This window comes from Dermacentor albipictus, chromosome 5 (genome assembly GCF_038994185.2).
Source record: "Dermacentor albipictus isolate Rhodes 1998 colony chromosome 5, USDA_Dalb.pri_finalv2, whole genome shotgun sequence".
Classification (NCBI taxonomy): domain Eukaryota; kingdom Metazoa; phylum Arthropoda; class Arachnida; order Ixodida; family Ixodidae; genus Dermacentor; species Dermacentor albipictus.
Window position 1 is genome coordinate 119,044,692 of NC_091825.1, and position 22,985 is coordinate 119,067,676.

The 22,985-nt window shown below is 48.6% G+C and overlaps 2 protein-coding genes across 3 annotated transcripts in view; one reads left to right on the forward strand and one right to left on the reverse strand.

The window, feature by feature from the left end:
- Positions 1 to 22,985, reverse strand: part of LOC135916237 (calcium-activated chloride channel regulator 2-like) — a 558,001-nt gene that overhangs the window by 351,841 nt on the left and 183,175 nt on the right. For both annotated transcript variants that reach the window (XM_070538796.1, XM_065449547.2), the window contains exon 3: positions 11,744 to 12,257. In XM_070538796.1, the coding sequence (XP_070394897.1) occupies positions 11,744 to 11,935 (192 nt within the window). In that variant the 5' untranslated portion in view covers positions 11,936 to 12,257. The remainder of the gene's footprint in view (positions 1 to 11,743; positions 12,258 to 22,985) is intronic.
- The window catches only part of LOC135916236 (chitinase-3-like protein 2), a 330,608-nt gene continuing 320,988 nt past the window's right edge, over positions 13,366 to 22,985 (forward strand). The window contains exon 1 of the mRNA XM_070539448.1: positions 13,366 to 13,434. Within this exon, the coding sequence (XP_070395549.1) occupies positions 13,366 to 13,434 (69 nt within the window). The remainder of the gene's footprint in view (positions 13,435 to 22,985) is intronic.

The following is a 22,985-nucleotide window of genomic DNA, read 5'->3' on the forward strand; positions in this document are numbered from 1 at the left end:
GGGGCCTGGAGCGTCGATGGAAGCGGCGCGTTTATAGGGTCTCGCCGCCATTCTGTCAACGAGTCTCCAGCGAGCCGTAAATTGCGATTCTGCAAATAACCCGAGAGAAAGAGAGAGAGATAGAGAGCGGTGTGCGAGGCGGAGTGGGAGATGGAGAAGCAAGCGAGGGGACTTTCGGCAGAAATGGTCAAGTATATCGGCTCCGACTCGATCGACTCTCATTCATGAGTTGCCGCCGAACGGAGTATCACTCTCTCGCTACCAACATCCCCTCCCCCTGCCCTTTAAGCTCGCCCGCAACCGCTACTACCCCCTTATTGAAGCTTCGGCGATTCCCATCAAGAGAGAGCGCCTTTAGCGGCTGCGGAAAGCGGCCGACAGCGTAATAAACAGCGCTCACTCCGCAGGGCGCCGAATCGGGGACTCCTGTATAATAATGGCGCGTTCTTCTTCAGTCTTTCCAAAGCAACACTGTCTGTCCCCGATCGACCGATTGAATAAGCGTCCGCCCGCCACCCCCCTTTTTTCAAAGCATTTTATGTCTACTCGATGGAGATTCTATACCGCTGACCCGTGGCTTAAGAAAGGAGCATATTGTAAGCGATGTATGTTTCCCAAAAGCCCAGCGTGGGAGATTTATTAGATCCTTTTTTTTTCTTATCGGGAAAATATGCTACATACTTATCAGGGCGTATTTATCATAATCACACCATACTTAAGGTATAGAAGACCAAATCATCTCTTAGAAAGCCCCACCTACAGCAACGAACTGCCATGCAGGCCAAATACACATTTAGCTGCAATTTTATTCCTATTTAGCTCTTTATATTCCCCCTTTCCCTTATCCCTAGTGTAGGGTAGCAAACCGGACGCTCGCCTGGTTGACATTCCTACTTTTCCTCTTCTTGCTTTGCCCTCTCTCTCTCTCTCTCTGAACTCATCACTCCGCCTCATTCTCCGCCGCCTTCGACTGCGTTTCGATCATCATCATCACCATCATCATATTCTATGCCCACTGCAAAACGAAGACGTGCCCTAGAGAGCTCCAATTACCTCGGTCTTGCGCCAGCTGACACCATCATGTGCCTGTAAATTTCTTAGATTTCGCGCCACCTATACGTAGTGGACGCCTTAATCCCACCACTTAGATCTTTACGCCCTGTCCTCGACTGCGTGTTACTTTCTTTCGCACTCATTCTGTAACTCTAGTGAACCCCCAAATGCCTACCTTACACATCACATGGTCTGTCCAACTCCATGACTTTATCATAAACGTCAACTATATAGAATATTGGCTTCCCCTGCTTTCTTTCTTAAGGTTAAGCTTATCATTCGTCGTTTAATAGCTCGTTAAGCAGTACTTAGCTCCTTCTCAAGCTTCTTCGATAAGCTTCAAGTTTCTGTCCCGCATGCTTGCACTGTTACAGTAGATCACCGTTAACTGCTTGCGTATGACGCATAAAAACTACATTTATTCTGTAAAAAAGTACGATTAACCGAGGGCTCCAGCTCCATCGTGATCATGTCGAAAGTTATCCTGTGCTATCAGTGTGCAGGTGTTTGCACATTTCGACACGCACCAGCATGCGGCCGCCAGAGAAAGGATTCGAACCCGACACCTTGTGCTCAGCAGTAGAACGTCACGGCCGTCTCGCCTCACACAGAGTACGACTACAACAAATAGCCTGACAGGTATCGTTGTCACGGCTCGGTTCGAAGAGAAAAGTGCTGTTAACTGCTCACGGGGAACGGTCACGCTGAAGAGAAGTCTGTATTCGGGAAACGATGAATTGAAAAAGCGATAAATCACCAGAAAAGTATCAAACGATCTCTTTGTTCTCTCAGTGTACCTAAAAACAGTTGTTGAAGCAAAAGAAATTAAAAAAAACGACGGATCTCAATATTGCATCCATGACTAATTTCTCTCGTTATAATACAGTCCGATCACACTACCCACGCTGTACAATTACGATGGAAACAGGTGACTGCTTTGCATTACCTCAAGCGTAAAGCGCCAGCGTTATTAGCACTACAGCTGAAATAAGCGCGATATAAAAACACCTAAACAATAAGCGAAGGTATCTTTGCAAGAGGACCTTCGAATGAAATTGGAGCCATAAATTGTACACGGCCGGTGCGAGAATAAGAAATCAATTAACAGGCTTTCGATGTAATCACATGTGCTTGGCACTGCCATTTCAGACCCCGCGTTTACAGGTGCCTGAATATGCAAACGCACCGAGCTGAAACGCACAAATACAAAAAAGAGAAAAAGTGAAAATAAAAGAAGAAAGAAACGAGTTTCAGTGAAAAATAGATCGAGGTGCTTCTCATTTCGTTGCCCGTAATTTAAAAATTCCCCATTTTCGTTGAGAGGCAACTGCACTTTCATTTGAGCCAGGTCTTTCGCTTATCAATCTCAAGGCAATTAACGAGCAGCTACAGGGGCACGCTAAAATGTATCCACTTTTTCTTTTTCTTGTGCTTCTGCCCTCCGTGCAGGCTTGGTGCTGTTACTACTCGGGGCGATAGTCTAAAACGCCAGGAAAAGCACTTTGTTCAGGGAGTCGTTGTAGCTATCTTGCCCTCGTTTAATGAGCTGGTACTGTATTCCTCACAGCGCTGTGTTTAGACAAATTAGGGAATCAGAGAAAGAACAAAGGGAAAGGGGACAGAGGCTAACCAAGTAGGAATAGCCGGTTGGCTACCCTGCGTAAGGGAATGGGAAAAAAAATAAATGGGTCAACGCGGACGCGCCTTATCTTTTCCTTGCTCCCTGCATTTTACAGGACCCTTTTTACAGAACCAATATTGCTGCAGCAAAATCTTGAAAGCCAAAAATGAAACAAAAAATAAAAGTGCTCAACCATTCAAAGTGTACTTGCTACGCCTTAAAGTGATTGCCCGGACGTTTTGAAGTTGTATCCACGAGTGACCTGGATGAGATTTACCTCCACTCGAATATTCACGCATACGCCAATATAAGGCGTAAGTCGTTTTCAAAGACTACGAGCGGTAGTAACGATTGTTTGAGACTATATATAGGTCTGGCGAAATTTGAGCAACATTCATTAGAGTCCCACCATTTTTTTTTCTAGTTCGAAACTGCGGGGCATTTGACTGACGTAGATGAATGTGATGCGACCAGGGTTCCCACCTCCTTGCTTAATTGATCTGTGTAGATAACTTAAGTGTCTGAGAAAGAGCAAAGAAAAAAAGAAAGAGTAAAGAAAGGATTAGATTGATAGATTAGATAAGATAGATAAGGTAATCTCGATAAATAGATAGATAGATAGATAGATAGATAGATAGATAGATAGATAGATAGAGATAAATATATAAGGTAATCTCGATAAATAGATAGATAGATAGATAGATAGATAGAGATAGATAAATATATAAGGTAATCTCGATAAATAAATAGATAGATAGATAGATAGATAGATAGATAGATAGATAGATAGATAGATAGATAGATAGATAGATAGATAGAGATAGATAAATATATAAGGTAATCTCGATAAATAGATAGATAGATAGATAGAGATAGATAAATATATAAGGTAATCTCGATAGATAGATAGATAGAGATAGATAAATATATAAGGTAATCTCGATAAATAGATAGATAGATAGATAGATAGAGATAGATAAATATATAAGGTAATCTCGATAGATAGATAGATAGATAGATAGATAGATAGATAGATAGATAGATAGATAGATAGATAGATAGATAGATAGATAGATAGATAGATAGATAGATAGATAGATAGATAGATAGATAGATAGATAGATAGATATAGATAAATATATAAGGTAATCTCGATAGATAGATAGATAGAGATAGATAAATATATAAGGTAATCTCGATAGATAGATTAGATAGATTAGATAGATAAATATATAAGGTAATCTCGATAGATAGATTAGATAGATAGATTAGATAGATAAATATATAAGGTAATCTCGATAGATAGATTAGATAGATAGATTAGATAGATAAATATATAAGGTAATCTCGATAGATAGATTAATAGATTAATAGATTAATAGATTAATAGATAGATAGATTAATAGATTAATAGATTAATAGATTAATAGATAGATAGATAGATAGATAGATAGATAGATAGATAGATAGATAGATAGATAGATAGATAGATAGATAGATAGATTAATAGATAGATAGATTAATAGATAGATAGATTAATAGATAGATAGATTAATAGATAGATAGATTAATAGATAGATAGATTAATAGATAGATAGATTAATAGATAGATAGATTGATAGATAGATAGATTGATAGATAGATAGATTGATAGATAGATAGATAGATAGATAGATAGATAGATAGATAGATAGATAGATAGATAGATAGATAGATAGATAGATAGATAGATAGATAGATAGATAGATAGATAGATAGATAGATAGATAGATAGATAGATAGATAGATAGATAGATAGATAGATAGATAGATAGATAGATAGATAGATAGATAGATAGATAGATAGATAGATAGATAGATAGATAGATAGATAGATAGATAGATAGATAGATAGATTTTACGTTAACGAAATACGCAGTTACAACCTTTGAAAACTGGGGAAACAAATTATACACGCATCACAAGTGAGCACCGAACATCGTTTCTCAAGGTCTGTGTTGATCACGTATATCGCTTCCTTTCATTTGGCACTGCGAAATAAAGCGCCGCATCGCAAAGGCGCACGCGAGATCGCCGGATCTTTCCGGCCGCGCCTAATGGGACTCCCCCCTTCCCTCACCAATCACGCGCCTCTTTTAACGCCCTTTCAGATTCCCGCTTATACGCGCCGATGTCCTCGCTCGTGCGAACGACTTAATTCGTTCGGAGCAAGCGTCATTGGCTCGGGCATCGGTGAAAAACGGCGCGCCTTCGTCGCGCCAGCGGGCGCCTCACCCCAAAAGGCGGAAACATACTGCGCTCCAGACCCACGGGCTTTCGTACATTCGTATATATACGCCAGCAGAACGCCGCGCCGCCACATCGAAGCCAGCCAGCTTCGCGCGCGGCGGAGCCGATGCGCCCTGACCGGAAGGAATGAATCTCGGTGTCGGCAGCTGACCAAAGGGCGCCGGACAGCGCAATCCATAACGACGGCCGTGTTTACTGGGGCTCGGGCGAACCGTGCGGATTCCGCAGCTCGGCCCCTCCATCCCGAAAGGGAGTCTTTGCCTTTGAAGTCGGGCGTTTCCTGCGAAAAATTACTTTACTCCGTTTTATACTCCCAGGTAGCTCAGAGGCTTAGACGCGGTGTTCCGCTGCCGAGAATGAGGTTCGCGGGTTCTACTACCCTTAGGCGGTGGCCGCATTTTCGATTGGGGCGGAACGCACAAACGTTCACGGTGTGTACCGTGCTTTTCGTGCACGTCAAAAAAGCCCCAGATTGTCGAAATTGACCCGAAGTCCTCCACAACAGGACCCCTCTTAACCTACATGTGCTGTTTCAAAATGTTAGCCCGCCTTTGTCTTTCTTTTTTAGTACTCCGTTTCATACATAGCAGGCAACGCTACGAAGCTAGACAGACTTTTCTCACTGCTCGCATTAGCGTTCTATGATTTCTGCTGAATTTATTTCCTACTTTGCGCGAGCTAGCTCTGACTCCAAAAGGTGGGCCCTGTGACTTCTTCGTTTGTCCTCGTATCGTAACGCGTTACATCTACTGCTCGTAATGAAATGAGTAACATATTAGAGAGCTTTAGATTAGGGGGGCGCAAGCGGATGGATACGCAAGAACTATAGGAGCCACGGTACTGCGCATGCGCAGTACCATGGCCCCTAGTTTTTTGCGTACGCGAACCGCTTGCGTCCCCTAACGTAAAACTCTGCATTACTTCAATTCTGCAAGCAACGCTTCCCGCTACGCTTCTGCTCGAACACATGACGTGGCACTCGGCAAAGTGTAAAGCGGCGTCAATCTGCGCCACATCCTCCACCAAAAATCTGTTGTTCACTGAGCGCGTAAGTAACATCGGGGTCACGTGAATAACTACCGTTCGCCCTGAAGATTGATCAGGAGATTACGCAGGACGGAGCTGGTAGCTCCAGAGTGTGAAAGCAAATATCGGGGTCATGCTCCCTCGGAACATGCACTATATACATCTAGTTACTTTTTTTATATATTCGACAGTTTTAAGTATACCATAGAGCGCATTCGTGGCTTGTAACGCTTATATAGGTGGTGCTTTGCCATGGGACCTTCTCGCACTTTGTCGTCTTTACAGCCGCTATATCCTCCCCTTTCCCTTTCCCCATGTGCTGGGTAACAAACCAGAAACTCGCCTCTGGTTAACCACCCTGCCTTTCCTCTCTCTCTCTATCTCTTGCCATGGGCCGAGAATGTGCCGCAGTTCCAAACTCGAGTCCCGTTGTAGGTGCAGTGCCGCCTTCATAGACTGTCTCTCTGACACGTAGCGGGAGCAGTCGCGCAGAACATGTTGCAGGTCTACATGGGTGTCACATTCAAGGAACACTGGCGAGTCCGTCAGTTGAATCTTGCAATTGAAGCAATTCGTGTAGGCCACGTTGAGTCTGATGCGGTGTAGGCCTGTTTGATCGTGCCTATTGAGGCGTCGCGGCATGTAAATGTCCCATGATGGATCAGTTTTGTATAGGATCAGTACTGATGGCCTGCATCCGTCCAGGGTATCTTTCTTGCGGAACATGAGCTTTATCGAAGTTTTTAAAACATCCCCAGCATATCATTAAAGCTTGTTTATCTCTCTCTCTTACTCTCTCTCTCTCTCTCTCTCTCTCTCTCTCGATCAGGCCATAGAGCATCGGTTATGGCATCTGGCCTTTATGCTGGGAGACGCTGGTTCTATCCAACCATCGGATACTTTATTCTATTTCTTGGTTGTTGTTTTTTTCATTGAAGGGGCAGAAACGAGGCCATACAGGAACCTATATTCCTACGAGCAAGTGCCTGCCATGGGGCAAAGAATGCTTCGCGTTTATAGAAGTTAAGGAAAGAAATTGGTATACATTGGGTGACAAGGGAAGTGCACATAGACACCGCGAGCTGCTTCTTCACTTCCACACAACGATCACCTTGTGTGTGTGTGTGCCTTTGTGTGCGTGCGCGTGTGTGCGTGTGTGCCAAGCACGTGCACGCTCGCCGCCCAAAACAAACTCGCAACGCGCAGAACCGGAAGGGTTCCAACACAAGAACGTGACTTCATCTTATGAGGAGAGTTGCGCCTCCGAACGGCACAAGGAAAGGCGAGTAAGAAGATAAAAGGGGGGGGGGGGGGGGGGCGTTAAGTTTACTTGGAGTGGGTTGCACGTTGCTGCTCTTTCAGTGAAAGCGAAGCTGCGGCAACGCACAGCTCCGCCACAACGGCAAGAAAGAAAGAAAGAAAGAAAGAAAGAAAGAAAGAAAGAAAGAAAGAAAGAAAGAAAGAAAGAAAGAAAGAAAGAAAGAAAGAAAGAAAGAAAGAAAGAAAGAAAGAAAGAAAGAAAGCAGACGTTACGCATTCATTCGCACGCGCGCTTTTCGAGAAGCAACAGGGAGAGGAAGAGGGGGAGCAGCCCCCTCCCCCCCCCCAATTTGGCCGCTTTCACTACTTGCACTTTCACTTTTCACCTGAACGAAGGAGTACCAAAAGAGACCAGGACGGGCGCATGAACAAAGACAGCGCTGTTCGCTTAGCTTCGCACCGTTCGCAAGGACGAACGGTTACCAGAGCTCGCCCGAACTCTCGCACTCTCCTCCTCCTTTCACTTTTTTTCATTCACGGAAACGACCGAGTACTGCAAAGAACCCGCTCGCACCCTGCCGCTTTCGCTATACTGTCGACCAACAAACACACACACACACGCGCGCGCCCAAACTACCCCTCCTCCAGCAACGCCGCAGTAACGAGCGCGAGTGGGCCAAACAAAAGAGCCGAAACTGCAGGCACGCGCGCGTGCATGCACGTCTATTTGGCGAAACAAAGCAGAGCCCACTCATATGCAAACCCGCAGCGTCTCAGCGCCGAGAGCCGAATCCGGGCACCGCAGCGTGCGCGTGGTGTGCGCGACGGGCGACCTACATTTCGCATCGGGACCTTTTCTGGACACCGGCACAGACACGCCGCTTGTTCTGTCCCTCTCTCTCTCTCACTTTCCCTGTGTCACGCAGAAGAAAGAACGGTCCGGGACACGCACACTGCGCTCATGCACGGCGGAGCAGAACAACGAAACGGCGTCCAGTGTCTGTGAGCACGGCACAAGCGAGGCCGCGTTCGCTGTCCTCCCGCGCTTCCTCCTCCTCCTCCTCCTCCTTGCCGAGCGCTTGCGTACGGGACAGTAGGAGAACGAGATTCGTTATCTAATTAGGACCCCCCCTCGCCTCACTGCCGCGTGCCGTGCGCGCGCCCCTGTGTCGCCGGCGCGGCGACAAGACACCGGAAGACAATTACCACTCCGTGAGCGAGCGCCCGCTGCAAAAGGAGCCGTTACGTATCGACTACGCTGCAAAGCTAACCCTTCCTCCGTTATTGTTTTTTTTTCTTTGTTTTTATATGTATACTTCTTTTGGTAATAATTATAGCCGAGCGGTTGTGGAGTACGCCACTGCTTTCGACCGCCGCACGATGACTCCTGGGCAACTTTCAGAGGGAACAACTTGCGTAGGCGTCCCCCTGGTATAGTGGACGCTGGATTGTTTCGAACGCGGGGGCACGCTTCGACGCTACGAGGAATGGCAGAGCGAGGAGGACCCTTATCTGGAGGACGCCCACAAGTGCGTATTGCCGCTGGATGTTTAGTGCAGACACGTCCGAAGAAAAAAAAAAGTAATAAGGAATTTAGTGGGAGAAGAACGCAGCTGGCTCAGTGTGCGCGATGTGATACAGAGTTCCCGTGAATTACGAGCTCAACTATACAAATGGTGCGTTTACTACTTCGTTATATAGCTTTGAGTGTTTATATGATGAAAGCACAGTTTAAGAGATCTGAGTATTTTGCCTAGGCGCGGTGGCTTACTGGTGGCGATGGCCTTCTGCTCCCACGAACGAATTGGTGGGTTTGATCCCCTCCCACCGAGTCAAGATCCGAAGGGGGATACAAAAAAAAAACGGAATGAAAGAAAGCGGTTAGGTACCGAGACCTATTGCGCACGCGTAGCCTTAATGATCAAAATTAATCAGAAGTTCTCCACTATCATGTCTTTCTCTGCTAGACTGTGGATTTCAGATGAAATGACCCTATCGTTTCTCATCGGATGCTTTGACAATTCGCATTACATAGTCTGTGCGCCTTTTTTCGATTCGAAGGGTGAGTTTTGGGGATAGAGAGAGGGAGAGAGAAAGGCAGAGGAAAGACAGGGAGGTTAACTAGACATTATCTCCGGTTGGCTACCCTGTACTGGTGGAGGGGCAAGGGGATGCGATAGGTGAGAGAGAGAAAAGGATAAAAAGCATGACAAATGAGAAAAAAAACACACACACACGTACACACGATACACACGAACTGTTTCTGTGGGCAATGTCAACCGGCCTGCAAAGGCGTTCTATAGTGTCACGCAGTGTCACCGTACAATCATACGTCACATAGCGTACAGTCACAATTCTTCAGAAAGTCCCGTGTCTTTTAAGTAAGGCAGCAGCGCCTTGATGATCGCGATGATGATCGCGTAGGCCAGTTTCCAAGGGTCTTGTTTTCTGTCATTGGGCGCTTGTCCAGTTTGTCTAAGGTGGCTGAGAGGACTGCTCTTTGCGGGTTGAAACGAGGGCACTCACAAAGAAGGTGCGCGATTGTTTCATTGCACCCGCAGAAGTCACAAAGTGGGCTGTTGACCATTCCGATAAGAAAGGAGTACGCATACGGAAATGCTACTCCAAGCCATAGACGGACTATAGAAGGGTGCAGTCACGTCGTGGAAGGTCGGGCGGAATACGGAGCTGTGAGTTAGAGTCCAGGGTAGGAAGGCGTGCACTTGTGAAATTGGATGAATTCCACTGAGCTAATGTCAGGTCACGCGAGAGTGCGGAAAGCTTTTTTCGCTGCGTCGGCTCTCGAAAGAGGAATGGCAAGCGAGTTTTACCCTACACTGGGGAAACGGAAAAGGGGAGGGACGGAAAGATAAAAGAAGGGAAAGTCCACTGGGGATATCGTTCGGTCACTCAGCGCGAATCACGGACGCTCACTCAATCCGGTAGACCAAGCTCAGCGAGCCGCAAGAGCCAGTGGAGTCCTGGACTGAGGGCCCCACCCAGACTTGCCATAACTCCGATTAACTGAGCAATGAAGTTATTTTTCTCTCTCTCTCTCTCAATCCGGTAGCTTTCAAACCTCGCAGCAGCGCTTCTGTGGCATTTCGCAGCTGCGATATGCAAGGTCACGGTCCCAAGATCTTGTTCAAGGTGAACGGTTTTTTCTATCTAACTGGTTGAGAGCTGTGCAGAGGTCATGCCTTTCATATTCAAAAGATCGGCAGTACCACACTATATGTTCTATAGTTTCTACAGTATGGTTCTATAGCTTACGCTTGGGCGTCGCGTTCACCAATGCATGTACGCTTTTGATTGGAATGGCGCTGATAGCGCCGAGTGCAATGCCTGCGGTGTCGCGGGCGACTAAGCGCAGCCATTGCTTTCAACCTCAGTCGGCCGCTTCGCAGTTTTCCGATAAGAGGCGGCGCACCCCGAGGCGCGGCGAACGTTATGGAAAACAGGCGCGTGCTAATGAGCGCGACCTCGGTAATTGATTTATTTCGGAGGGCGCTCGAAAAAAAACTTATACAGTTCGATTCGTGGCTGTGCAGTATATGTAGGGAGGCCGATTTGTTTCGTTTGTTTACACCTACACTCGCTACAAGATAAGGTGCTCGCGCGCGTGGCTGACGTCATAGCGTCCGAATAAGAAAGATAAGAAAAAAGCAAAATGCCACGTCATGGCAAGAGGGGATTTGTTTGTGTGGGCGTATGGCTGATTGTGCGTGCATTTCAAAAAAAAAAAAGAAAAGGCGCCAAGACTGTCTGCATCGGCCTGATCGCCTTGTCGATACTAGAGCGTATTGTCGTTACGTTTCCGAGCAAGCATGCAACCTACTAATTCCACTCAATCTCGCGTGAAATGACGAATAAAGAAAAAAACGTTCATGCCGACATTCCTAGCATATCGAACCGACATTTTGATCTACCTCTGGCGTGGCCATGACAACCACGCCAAGGTAACCTGAAGGCTGTTGTGACTGCTCAGACGCGCCATTCAATAAATCTTCTGGTCATGCTTGCAACCACTGGTCCTTGTCGCTGTGATCATGAATGTACGTACCTGTTTCTTGTGCGTGAGTGTGCGTGTGCGGGCGTTTACGAGGAAGCGTACGCATGTATTTTGCTTACAGCCAATCAACACAGTCGAAACGCTGAGCAACGACTAATTTCGGTCATAGACTCAACAGTTCACTAAAGTTGAGCGTTGGGTCAGTTGGGGCTCCGTAATAGAAGCTTTTGCAACGCATTAGACACGGACACACACAGCGCTCCGTGTATGCATTCTGTTGTTCCTGTCTAATGTGCTGGGAAGACATCGGCTATGGCTAAGAGTGGCGTTTTCTTGATTCTTTTTTTTACTTCTCTGCAGAGCATCTCGAGTTAATGAAACCAATCAATTGATCAATACATTCTTCACGTAACGGTATACTCGCTCGGGCATTTCGCATTACGCCATGGATCGCTTCATAATTGCTAAGCGTCAGCACTCACCTCAAGCGGCGGGATGAGCTGACGGCCGGCGACGTTCCCTTGAAGCCTGGCCGACAGGGCCACCACGATTCCCGTGTAGCCGTTCTCCTTGAGTTCGACGCGGGAGGCCCAGGCGAGGAACGGCGACGGTGCCGCGTCGAAGACCAGGCAGGCCACCAGGACCACAGTTCCGGCCGCGGTGCACAATCTCATGGCTCTCTTTCGCAGCTCCTCGGGACACACAACACTAAAAACAGGGCGCGCACTTTCTGCTCGCTTCGTTCACGACGCACACCTGTCGCAACACCAGCACAAGTCTCAGCTCGCCACCATGGCGCGCAGTCGTGGCCGTTTCGACGCCGGTCTTCAAAAGCGGGCCCACGGACACGAGCCGAGGTCGTTACTGGGTGGCAGGAGCTCCGCCGGACGGAAGCAGCTGCGAAGTTGCGAGCGTCGTCCCCCCGTAGAAGAGGAGGCTGGTGGACTCACTCTGCTCCTTCAGGGTGCCAGCAGCGGCAGCAACGGCGAGGATCGCCTGCGCAGTGACGGCGAAAAAGAAAGTACGGCCGCAAATTAGGGACGAAAGCAACCGGGGACCCAGAATCGCGGCGTCGTGAAGGGGGGGCGTCTCCGCTACACAGCGGGAGCCGGCATGGTTCAAGAAATGAGTCGCGGAAAAAGATAGAAAGGCAGAGAGAGAGAGTAGGAGAGGGGAAAAGAAAACGAAAACGCCAGATCGACGGAAGAAAGAAGCAACAAATAAAAAAAAAGACAGCGAGAACCGCGGCCTGCGCGAACCTCGGTGTAGCGTATATCGCATTTTTCCCGAAAGCCTGGTGGGTGCGTGCGTTTCTCGCTTTTTTTTTCTTCTTTATTTTGACCCGTCTTTTGTTTCTATCCGAGGCCATTCCGCTCTGTCTAAACAGCGCCTCCTTTCCCATCCCGGCCCTCTGCCGTCCCTGCGCACAAGTGCAGGCGGCAAAGCAGCAGGCTCGCGAGGGAAAGCCATGCGGGGCCGAGCGAAGCAGCAAGAAGCAACAAGAGACGAGTCCGGCTCGAAGCCGCGACCGAGCTAGAGGAGGTGAGGGTCGGGGGGGGGGGGGGGTTGGAGGTGGTGCAGGGGCAGCGAGGGAACACCGTCTCTTTCCGGCCACCATACAACGCGCGGCCAACGCTTACGGGAGGCTTGTTCACTGTCAAGCGACGGGCCGCAGCGCCGATCGAGCCTCGAAGAATAAACCAGCGATAAAAACGGCCGCATAACACCAGCCTCCTCCTCCTCCTCCTCTCTTTCTTGTATCCCCGCGCCTTCCTCTTTCTGACACCCGTCTTGCGTTCTTTCGCTTTTCTGTGTTCGCTTCGGCGTAGTGCGCGGCGCACGTGTAGTATACTTCACATCTTGAACCCCCACCCCCTCTGACACTCACCCAGCGCATCGCTTCTCTCTTTCCCTGCCGACCATACAACCCCCGGCCACATCGCTTGCTCTTTCTTTTTGTCTTTCTTTTTCTCCATTCTCTCGGGCTGCCCGCCACACAAGCGCGGCGGCTGCGCGGCCTTGCTTTCCTAAACCGTCCTTCTCTCTCCCTCCGGCTTGGCGGGTGGCTTCCTGTTCTTCGTCGCCGAACGAAGAAATTAGGATCATGCCCAAGACGCCGCCGAAGCAGCAGCAGCAGCAGCTCCCGGAGTTTAGATTTCGAGCGGCGGCAACAGTGTGTAGTAAATGGGGGAAGGGGTGTGGGTGTGTGGGGAGGGGGAAGTGCAGAGGAGAAGGAGTGGTTCTTCGGCCTCTCGGATCGCGAGCCACGCCTCTCTTCTTCTTCCGGAGAGACAGCAGTGACCGCAAACGCCACATTCTTCACTCCTCCCCAATCCCCGACTCCGTTTTTTCTTTTCCTTTCTTTCTTTTCTTTTTTTTTTTGTTTTTCTCACTTTGAACGCTCATTCCCTTCTGGCTCGTCAAACAGTGCGCCGCGGCAACGCGTGCGTAAAGGGATCAAGCGTGTGTGCCGTTGGCTCCTCCGACTACCCCCTCCGCATGCAGCAGCACATGTTCCGGCGGCGGCTCACTTGAGCATCGCGCTCTCGAAGCGTCCGACGAGGAAAGCAACGTGCCAAGCGGCAGCATCTGTGGTTTTCGTCAACGGCCGGCCAAAACGGGAAACGCCGAGCGTTCGTTCGGCGCCGGAGACCCCAACCCCCATCTACAAGATGCACTTTTCGGAACGGAACCTCCCGCAGAGAATGCTTCTCCTAACGGGCCGTCCCAACAACAACCAGAGACAAAACGGGAGCGGGCAGACCCGCAGGCGATTGACCTTCACGGCTTTGACAGACCCTTTATAGTAGGCAAGGGATGTAGGGGGGGGGGGTGAGGAACCACAAAGAGGTTGGGCGGGGAGGAGAGTGGGGAGGGGGGGACTCTCTTGGCGGCTACTGACTTTCTGGCCGGGGCAACGCGGCGAGCACGTGTTTACTGGAGCACGCTCATGTGCAGGCTCGATCACGTGGCACACAGAAGAAAGCGGCGAGCTGGGAAAGGAGGGGGCGGGAAGGGGAGGCTGGATGTGTCGCCGACGGTCTGGTGTGGGCGTAGGTGGGTCACGAGAGGAGGGACTCGAGAGAGAGAGCGAAAGAGAGCGCTAACAGGGGAAACTCGACACCGCTTTCGTTTTTCTCTCGCCAGACGCGTTTCGCTCGAGGGAATCTCCAATTTCCGCGAGGATCGGCTCCGAAGGAAAAAGGGGCAGGGGACGCCCCGGAGCGAAGAGCGCGAGCTTTTCCCTAACTAACGCGCCTTCTTCCTCTTTTGCTGGGAGATTACCGCGCACACGGAGGGCGCCGTCGCCGTCGCCGCCGAAAAACAGGTGCACGAAACGTGTGGAGCGAAAGGCAATTATTTTTCGCGCCTTTTCGCCAGAGCCTTCCTTATACACCACGTGCGAGTTTTGCCCCCCTGTCTCTTCCTCCCTACAATCACTCTCCATCTCCCGCCAAAGAGAGAGAGAGAGACAGAAGACGGAGGAGGTGTTGGGCGCTTGCCCCCCCCCCCCCCCCCCCTTATGCGGAATTTAGGAAACATGCTCCGCTGTCACGGCAGCAAGCGTGATTCACGACGCTACGCTCCCGAGAGGTTTTTTGGGAGTCGCACGTTGCACACGCTGCGGAGCGTAGGAAAAGGAAAAGCGATGGTTCGGAAGCTCAGATTTCTCTTTCCTTACACGCCCAGCGAACGGGCCGGCGGGTTCCCCTGACGCATTAGCGGCTGCCACGCAGCTGTGGGAACTTCTCTTTTCTTTGCTCGTTATCGGAGCAGGTTTGTGTTGCCACGTTTCGAACTAAACGGACGCGGGAGTCGGTGTGGGCTCAGACGCGGAATCACGAACGCCACCTCGAAGCTCTCTGCCGGGCCGCTCTGTTTTCTGTTGCGCAACCTCGGTCTCAACTCGGAAGTTCGCGAGTTGCGACACTCGAGACACCTTGTATCCGGCCCCGTGTTTACTCGAAGCATGGGCGCCAGCACTTTATCTTCAAGAGATCTTGCGTTTCGCAAAACCAAAGCGAAAAACAGTACGCCTCTTAGAGAGAAGAGTAAAACAACGTCGGGGAAAATTTTAAGAAAACGACTGTTTCAATCGTGTGGGTTAAAGTCCCAAAGCAACACAGAAGCGAACTTCAGATTAATTTGGCCCACTAGTAATATTTATCGTTCACTTAATCAAATTACACAAATGTTTTTGCATTACGCCCCCATCGAAAGGCGTCTATGAAACACAATTAATTGACTTAAGCAAATATACTTGTTAACGACTGTTACAAAAGCGTCTAATAAAGCATAGAAACGGTCTCTTTTTTGTATATTGGTATTTTTGCGCAAGCTTTGTAGACTGTCTTAGGCAGCCCGTCGTCTTATGATTCTACACTTTTTTTGTATTGCTAAATGCTTACCACACATCTTATGCAAACAATTCATTAGGTCTATTGGACACAATTGACTCAAGGAAACGGCCGTGTTAACGAAGTTTCTCGACAGTCTTCAAATTACAAAGCTGAAGGGATAGATCTATAAAAATGCAGAACAACCTTCAATAAGCCTACAAGCGATCTACAGACAGCTTAGACTCCAAAAGCCTAACTCTTGCTACGATGAGTGTGGTGCACCAAAATCCCGACTTAAATGCTGAAAGCCTGAAGCAAAGTCCAAAGTATAGCGCAGCAGCGTGGTTTCAATTGCGAATAGTACAGCAAACAACCACTTATTGTTCGTATGATTAAAGTACTAATTGAGAGTTGCTCAATTATCATCCGTTGTTCTTTTTTGTTTTCTGCTAATGCACTTTCCGTGGCCAGAAATAAAGGTGAAGAGGTCAAAGCTCTCCTCGATGTGGACCATGCCTTGGACTGCGTGGGGTTAAGTTCACATTCGTGGGGGTATCGCCGCAAACAGAATAATTACACTAGCCACCGAGAAACGAACAGGGAGTGATGAGCTGGCCAGGTTCTGCACTACTACCACAAAAAAAAGAAAGAAAAGACGGATCGCGAGAGACGAGGATAACAGGAGGCAACAAACGGTTAAAACAAAACAAAACAAAACAAAAAGATCCCACCGCCGTTTGATCCTCACGAAGACCGCATAAAACAAGCACACAGCACCGTACTATCCCACTTCCACCGCTCTGGCCGTAAAGGCTGTTTACTCTAGAGCTCTGTACTCGTCGGTGTAGGCAATCGGCTTCGAGGGTTGCGGCATCCTCACGCCGCAACGTCTCATTCCCTTTCATGTGGTCGCCGTCTCCTCCCGCCATGCTCTTGCTTCGCATTTCTATATAAGCCGCGCTTGATCACCGCAAGCACCTATGTTGATCGTATTCTCTTACATCCCCAACTTATTTCGCCCCGAGAGCCGGTAACCCACTCGGACACACTGGCAAGGATAGGAGAATAATCACGAAAGGTACAAACGTTGAAAATCTTTGCGAAACAGTTTTCTTCTGGCTCGCTATTTCTCCTATTTCTTCCCTCTCTTTTCACCTAGTGCCCCCAAGACTGACGAATTCTCTTTGGCGGTCACGTCTGCAAACAGGGCGGTCCAGTCGTACGTTTACTCTTGTTGTTTTCTCATGAAAGAGCACACACGCCCTCCGTAGGAATCGATTTATGCTGACTGGTAGACTGCTTGGAGGCATTCTGCAAACTGTTTCGAGGTACTGCAAAACTTGCATTTTCTATCTGGTGACCCTTGCGCACATAACAGAAGGCATGCGTTTCATTCGTTCCCTTTATTTGTCAAGAGTTGCAACGATAAGGGTTATCGATAATATGATATTCTATTGATTGATATTTTCGCAGCCCTTGGCCTACCCACGGGTGATGTACTACTGGCCGAATACAGTCTATACCGGGCTGTAAATGGTTTGTACATCCTTTGCGAAAAGGTCACCTGACTAGGGCCCTTCGTTGACCCCGATTGGGAGAGCTCTACTTAGGAACACCCATCTGCCGGAAACCGTACTGCCTTCAAGATATCGCGAGAGCTATTACCAGTATTTAAATGTCTTAATCACGAACTAAGGCGATACGTCCCCTACCCGGTCGAGCCATCTGAATTTCTTGCCCGCTTTCAACAGCAGCGTTAGAATTTCTGTCCGGCATAATACACGACGAAACTCGATACCTTCGGACTCACTACGCTCCAGGTTCGACGCTGCGGGTATCTACAAGTCGCGTCGTAAGAGTTTAGTAAACCTAACGTACATCTCGTTAACCTCCATTACCCTTTCCATTAGCTGCCTTCCCTCTCTACCTTCACGGCACGACGAAATTCCACGCGTTCGAGATCGATGCGTCCCGCGTTCGACTGCATCGTAAAATGAGTGAACACAGAAATAGGAAACCACGGACTCGGCATAGGCGAGAAGCGCAGAGTTTTCGCCCTGTACAGATCACCTTCCACTAAATCTGTGCAGTGCAGTCAGGGCGACGCACTGCGGCGTCCGCCGCTCGTGAACGCAGACCCGAAGAAAGAGCTCCTCCATCACTGTCTCCGCTTTATCCGCCGACCGCCGCTAATTGTGTCCCATGCGCGACGACATTCCCAACTGCCCAATATACCGCGACACCCCCCGGACGCACCCATGGAGCACCATTATCTCGTGAACTGTCCGCAATATGACCACGCAGCGAGTCCATTTACGCGAGAGGTTGATTCATTTGGACAGATGTGGCCCCTGTCCTGTTTCTTTTCTTTTTTTCACCACCAGCGAAAAAAACTTTGTACGTGGTCACTAACCGCTGAGCAGAAGTGTGATTTGGCCGCCCCGTGGAGGAGGACAGAAAGCGAGAGAGCAAAGGTATAGGCAGGTCGACCAGACGCCCACACGGTTTGCTACCCTACGCTGGGAGACAGGGAGGCAACTTACTGGGTCGCCTCTGGATACGGGGGGTGGCTTTTCGGAGCGCATATTCATTTCGTATGGGAATGGCAGACACATCGCCCTACGGAGGTCCATGCGAACAGCAACCTAATTATATTACTTTGATTAGTGTTAGTAGCTTTCGATGGGAACACTTCTTTTGCGATGGGAACACGCGTTCGCTGCACGTTTAGTTCAACAATATAACGTTTGCGCGAATACGTATACTATTAGGGCGAAAGCGTAAAGTGGCTCACACGCCCCGATGGTCTGGAAAAAGCGGCGTGCGGTACAGAAAGTGACGCGCGGTACAGCAAGACGCGCGCTCGTGCCACTACGCGCGCGTTCGTCGTCATCTTCTTCCACAGCTGGTTTCGATGACGCTCATCGCGAAAAAAGAAAGAAAGAAAGAAAGAAGGAAGGAAGGAAAGAAGGAAAAAAAAGAAAGAAAGAAAGAAAGAAAGAAAGAAAGAAAGAAAGAAAGAAAGAAAGAAAGAAAGAAAGAAAGAAAGAAAGAAAGAAAGAAAGAAAGAAAGAAAGAAAGATGGAAAGAAAGAAAGAAGGAAGCGAAGTTAGTTAAGATGGACTTCATTCAGGCACTCGAGCACTCGACGTTCAGTGAGAGTAGAACGCTCGACGTTTGTTGTTAAGGCAGAATTAATTAAGGCACTGTTCATTGATATGGAGTAAATTAAGAGACCCGTACCCACGGCCTTTGGTGTTAATTAGGACGAAGTTAATTAATGCACTTAGTTAAGGTAGCGTCAATTAAGGCACTCGAATGGACGACCATTGGTGGGAGTAAACAAGTAATAAGAAGCAACAACGCATTTGCATGAGAATGTCAAGTAATTTAATGAATCTCTCTTTAGCGCGCAGGCTTTCCTCTTCACCATCTCTGACGTATGCTAAAGTGACTGCCAATTTTCCTTTTCTTTTATGCGTTGCATATTGCAATCACTCAGTTCAGCCCTTGGGCGCGGCCGGGCAGCCACCATTGAGGGTATGAGCCATTGTTCATTGCTGCGCGTCTCATATGTGGGTCTATTCTCGTTTAAGTTTGCTATGTTTGTTATTAAGTTGCTTCTATTTTTATGCGTTGCATACTGCAATCACTCAGTTCAGCCCTTGGGCGCGGCCGGGCAGCCACCATTGACCTTTAGCGCAACCACGTGACGTGACGTCACGACAGCCGGAGGAAAAGCTGGGCCCCAACTCGCGCAATATGCAACGCATTCTTGGCTTAACCAAGCTAAGCCTGGCATTCAATTTTTTATCGCCCAGTGTCGAATTTCGAATCCTTGGCGTCTTTTCAGCTGCGCTTTCTCTTCTTCGAGCTTTTCTCCTTTTCTCTATTTTATCTTAAAGATTTCGCTGTCTTCTGTAGGCTTAGTATGTACTGATGTATATATGTGTGTGTTTGAGACAGGAACGCGGTACTAGTGAAGTTCTAGCTTGCGTGAGGCCACTGCCTTAATGAGGACTTTCTCTTCTTCTTTTAATCTTTCAGTCCCCTTTTCCCTTTCCCCAGTGTAGGGTAGCCAACCGGGCTCAGTCCTGATTAACCTCCCTACCTTTCCTTTATCATTTGCTCTCTCTCTCTCTCTCTCTTCTCCCTGCACTACATACTACCCAACTGTCCGCAGATAATAAGGGAGCAGCAGCAATCAAGCGGAAGGATCAAGGACGGATCACGGCTGCACTTAATTGACACAACGGCGCTCAATGTACGAGTCATTTTCCGGGTTCTCCTTCCCGATTGGCTCGTACGCAGTCGGCCAGCTTTCGCCCCACATCGCTCGCATGTGGAGAGAGACGAAGGAGTGCGAGAGGTTAACGGCTGCTTCCGTTGTCTTTAGCAGACGCGGACGATCGCAGGACAAAAAGACAGAGAAACAACCTTATTCGACCAAGGGGTTCGGGAGCGTAGGTCCCAGGGTCGACCTCCGCACGACCCCACGGCACTACACGTTTGTGAGTTCACGGAGTTCGTGACGTGGGACGTTTCGACAGCACTGCGACGCGCGTGACGCCAATGCATTTCCGCACGGGAGCGGGGGAGAGGGAGAAGCCCCCTCTCCCTCTCTCCGTCTTGCAAGGAGGGGGAGGGGAGAGGGGGCGTCTTGCACGGAGGAGGAGGAGGATGAAAAGGAAGGAAGGAAAGGTAGGGAGGTCAACTAGGCGCGCCGGTTTGCTACCCTACACAGGGAACGGGCTTTAAAGGAACAAAAGAACGGAGAGGGAGGAAGAAGGGTATTGCAAGGAGAAATAGAAAGACGGATCGACCAGCCTGGGGCATCGTCTCCCCGCGCACCTTCAAACGCCAAGTCGATGGCAGCGAGAAAACGACTGGGGTGTCTTGCGCCAGCATTCGCTCGAACCATGCAAGAGCGAGGGGACAAGAAGGGAAAAAAAGAAAAAAATTGTCTAGACAGGTGCCGACGCAAGAAAGTTTTGCAAAAACTATCAGAACCGGACGAGAAAAAAAACTAGGCTAAAAGAAAGTTCAGGAGACCGGTCGCCGTCGGTCGAAGGTGAGCGCCGGACGGCAACCTTCGAGCGTTTCTCGTAAGCGAGTGCGCGATTGGTCACCCGCCGTGGTGGCTCAGTGGCTATGGTGTTGGGCTGCTGAGCACGAGGTCGCGGGATCGAATCCCGGCCACGGCGGCCGCATTTCGATGGGGGCGAAATGCGAAAACACCCGTGTGCTTAGATTTAGGTGCACGTTAAAGAACCCCAGGTGGTCGAAATTTCCGGAGTCCTCCACTACGGCGTGCCTCATAATCAGAAAGTGGTTTTGGCACGTAAAACCCCAAATATTATTATTATTTTTGATCGGCGTGTCTGCCTCTGGCGCGTTTCCTTCATTTTGTTACGGCGTCGTCTTCGAAATGAATAACAAGTTAAAGCGAGACTGGTGGCGAACAACGCGTTGTCGGTGGTCGGGTTACCCGCCGCTGTTATACCGCGGTCTATCGGTGGCTATCGCAAAGCTGCCGCAGAGATCCAAGTCGAGGGGTTCGATTCCCGCCGCGCAGCGGTTGCATTTCGATAAGGAGGTGGGGGAGGGGGGCGGTGCATTAACGCTCGTCTTACTGTGTACTCGTGCACTTCGGTTTCATCATCGTCAGCCTATTTTTGTGCCCAGGACTAAGGCCTCTCGCGCGGCGATCTCCAATTATCCGTGTCTTGCGCTAGCCGATTCCAAACGTGCGCCTGCAAGGTTGCCCAGATTTAGGCACACTTCAAAGAACTCCGAGAGCTCAAACATTAATCCGGCGTGCCCTCCGCGCTACTACGCGCCTCTTAATCGGATCTTGTTTAACTGGCACGTAAAAGCCCGGGATTTAATTTTTTTTTTATATGTGTAGTCGCGCCATAGCAACAACAAGGACAGGGAGAGACGATAGCAGAAATGTAATGATCTATTTACACATATACAACAGAACGACCTCGCAAGAGTTATCCGTAGGGCGGTTGCACACACGTGTTTCGTTGTGGCGTTTTTCTCTGGTTTGCCGCGCCTCCTCTGAAGGTAAGAGTGACCTAGCTTTTTCTTTTCCTTTTTCTCCTTTCTTTCTTTTTTTCTTTCTTTCCCCTTTTTTTTGCAGCACGGTAATTTACTTACACAGGTCAAAATGTTTTCCGATTTAGTGTCCCTTTATCGTCTTTGCCTTTCATCTTCCTTTCTCTCTCTTTCAGCCTTGAGGAACGCTGAGCATTCCGAGACTTCAAATGCGAACTCATGGCACCGGTTGCGAACTCGACCTCGTTCACAGTGAAAACAAAAAGAAAGAAAGAAAGAAAGAAAGAAAGAAAGAAAGAAAGAAAGAAAGAAAGAAAGAAAGAAAGAAAGAAAGAAAGAAAGAAAGAAAGAAAGAAAGAAAGAAAGAAAGAAAGAAAGGAAAGAAAATGTTAGCAGCCGCGCTTGACAAGTGCCACCAGCTTGTTGCACCCACTGCTTACGCATTTCTCCACTGCGTGCATATGACATGCATCGATTAGGAATTTGGCGAAGGCTCGTGCAGGAAACGCGCGGGAAGGTTGCGAGGTCGCGAAAGAAAGAAATAGAGAGAGAAAAAAATAAGAAGCAGACGCTTATGGGGATAAACAAGTCCTATATAGGCGATGGAGAAATTATGTTCTTTAAAAGCTATAACATATCGCAGCAGAAACATTTTTTTTATATGTAAAAGAAGAATAAATGATCTGAATGGAGTACGCAAGTACCGTGCGAGCGAGCAGATGCGTGTGTCACTTAATGTCGCCTACATTTTTTTTTTTTTTTCAGATGAGAGAGTGACGCCGAAAAAGAAAAGAAAGAGCGAAGGAAGAAAAAGACTGCTCTATAGACGGCGAACAATGCGTAGCAACGCCTACTCGTGAGAAGTTAGCGCCGTGTTCATATCAGCGGCCGGTATGCCTGCGAACGAAAGGAAGAAGAAACACTACATTTATTTCTTCCTAGTAAGAATTTGTCATAGGTGACTTTCGGAAATCTCTGTAGGACCTTTTGACGATAAGAACTACAACGCTGCCTCATGCGCTCACGTTGACCCGGGACGCCTTGTAGGAGTACTATACCGCACGACGACAGCGTGCTGCATTATCAACGACATATCTTTCCGAAAGATTCTGAGAGCATTCTGAAGGCATCTAGAATTGCTATAGTATTACTCTAAGCTTCCTTTAGTATTTCTCAAATATTCGACTTGGATTCCACTATAGTAGCTCTCCAGTATTACTGTAGGTTGCATCTATAGTCCTCTATAGTATTACACTAGTGGTTCTGCAGTGTTACTCAGGGATCCTGCTAATAGTTCTCTAGTATTAATCTGATCCCCTAA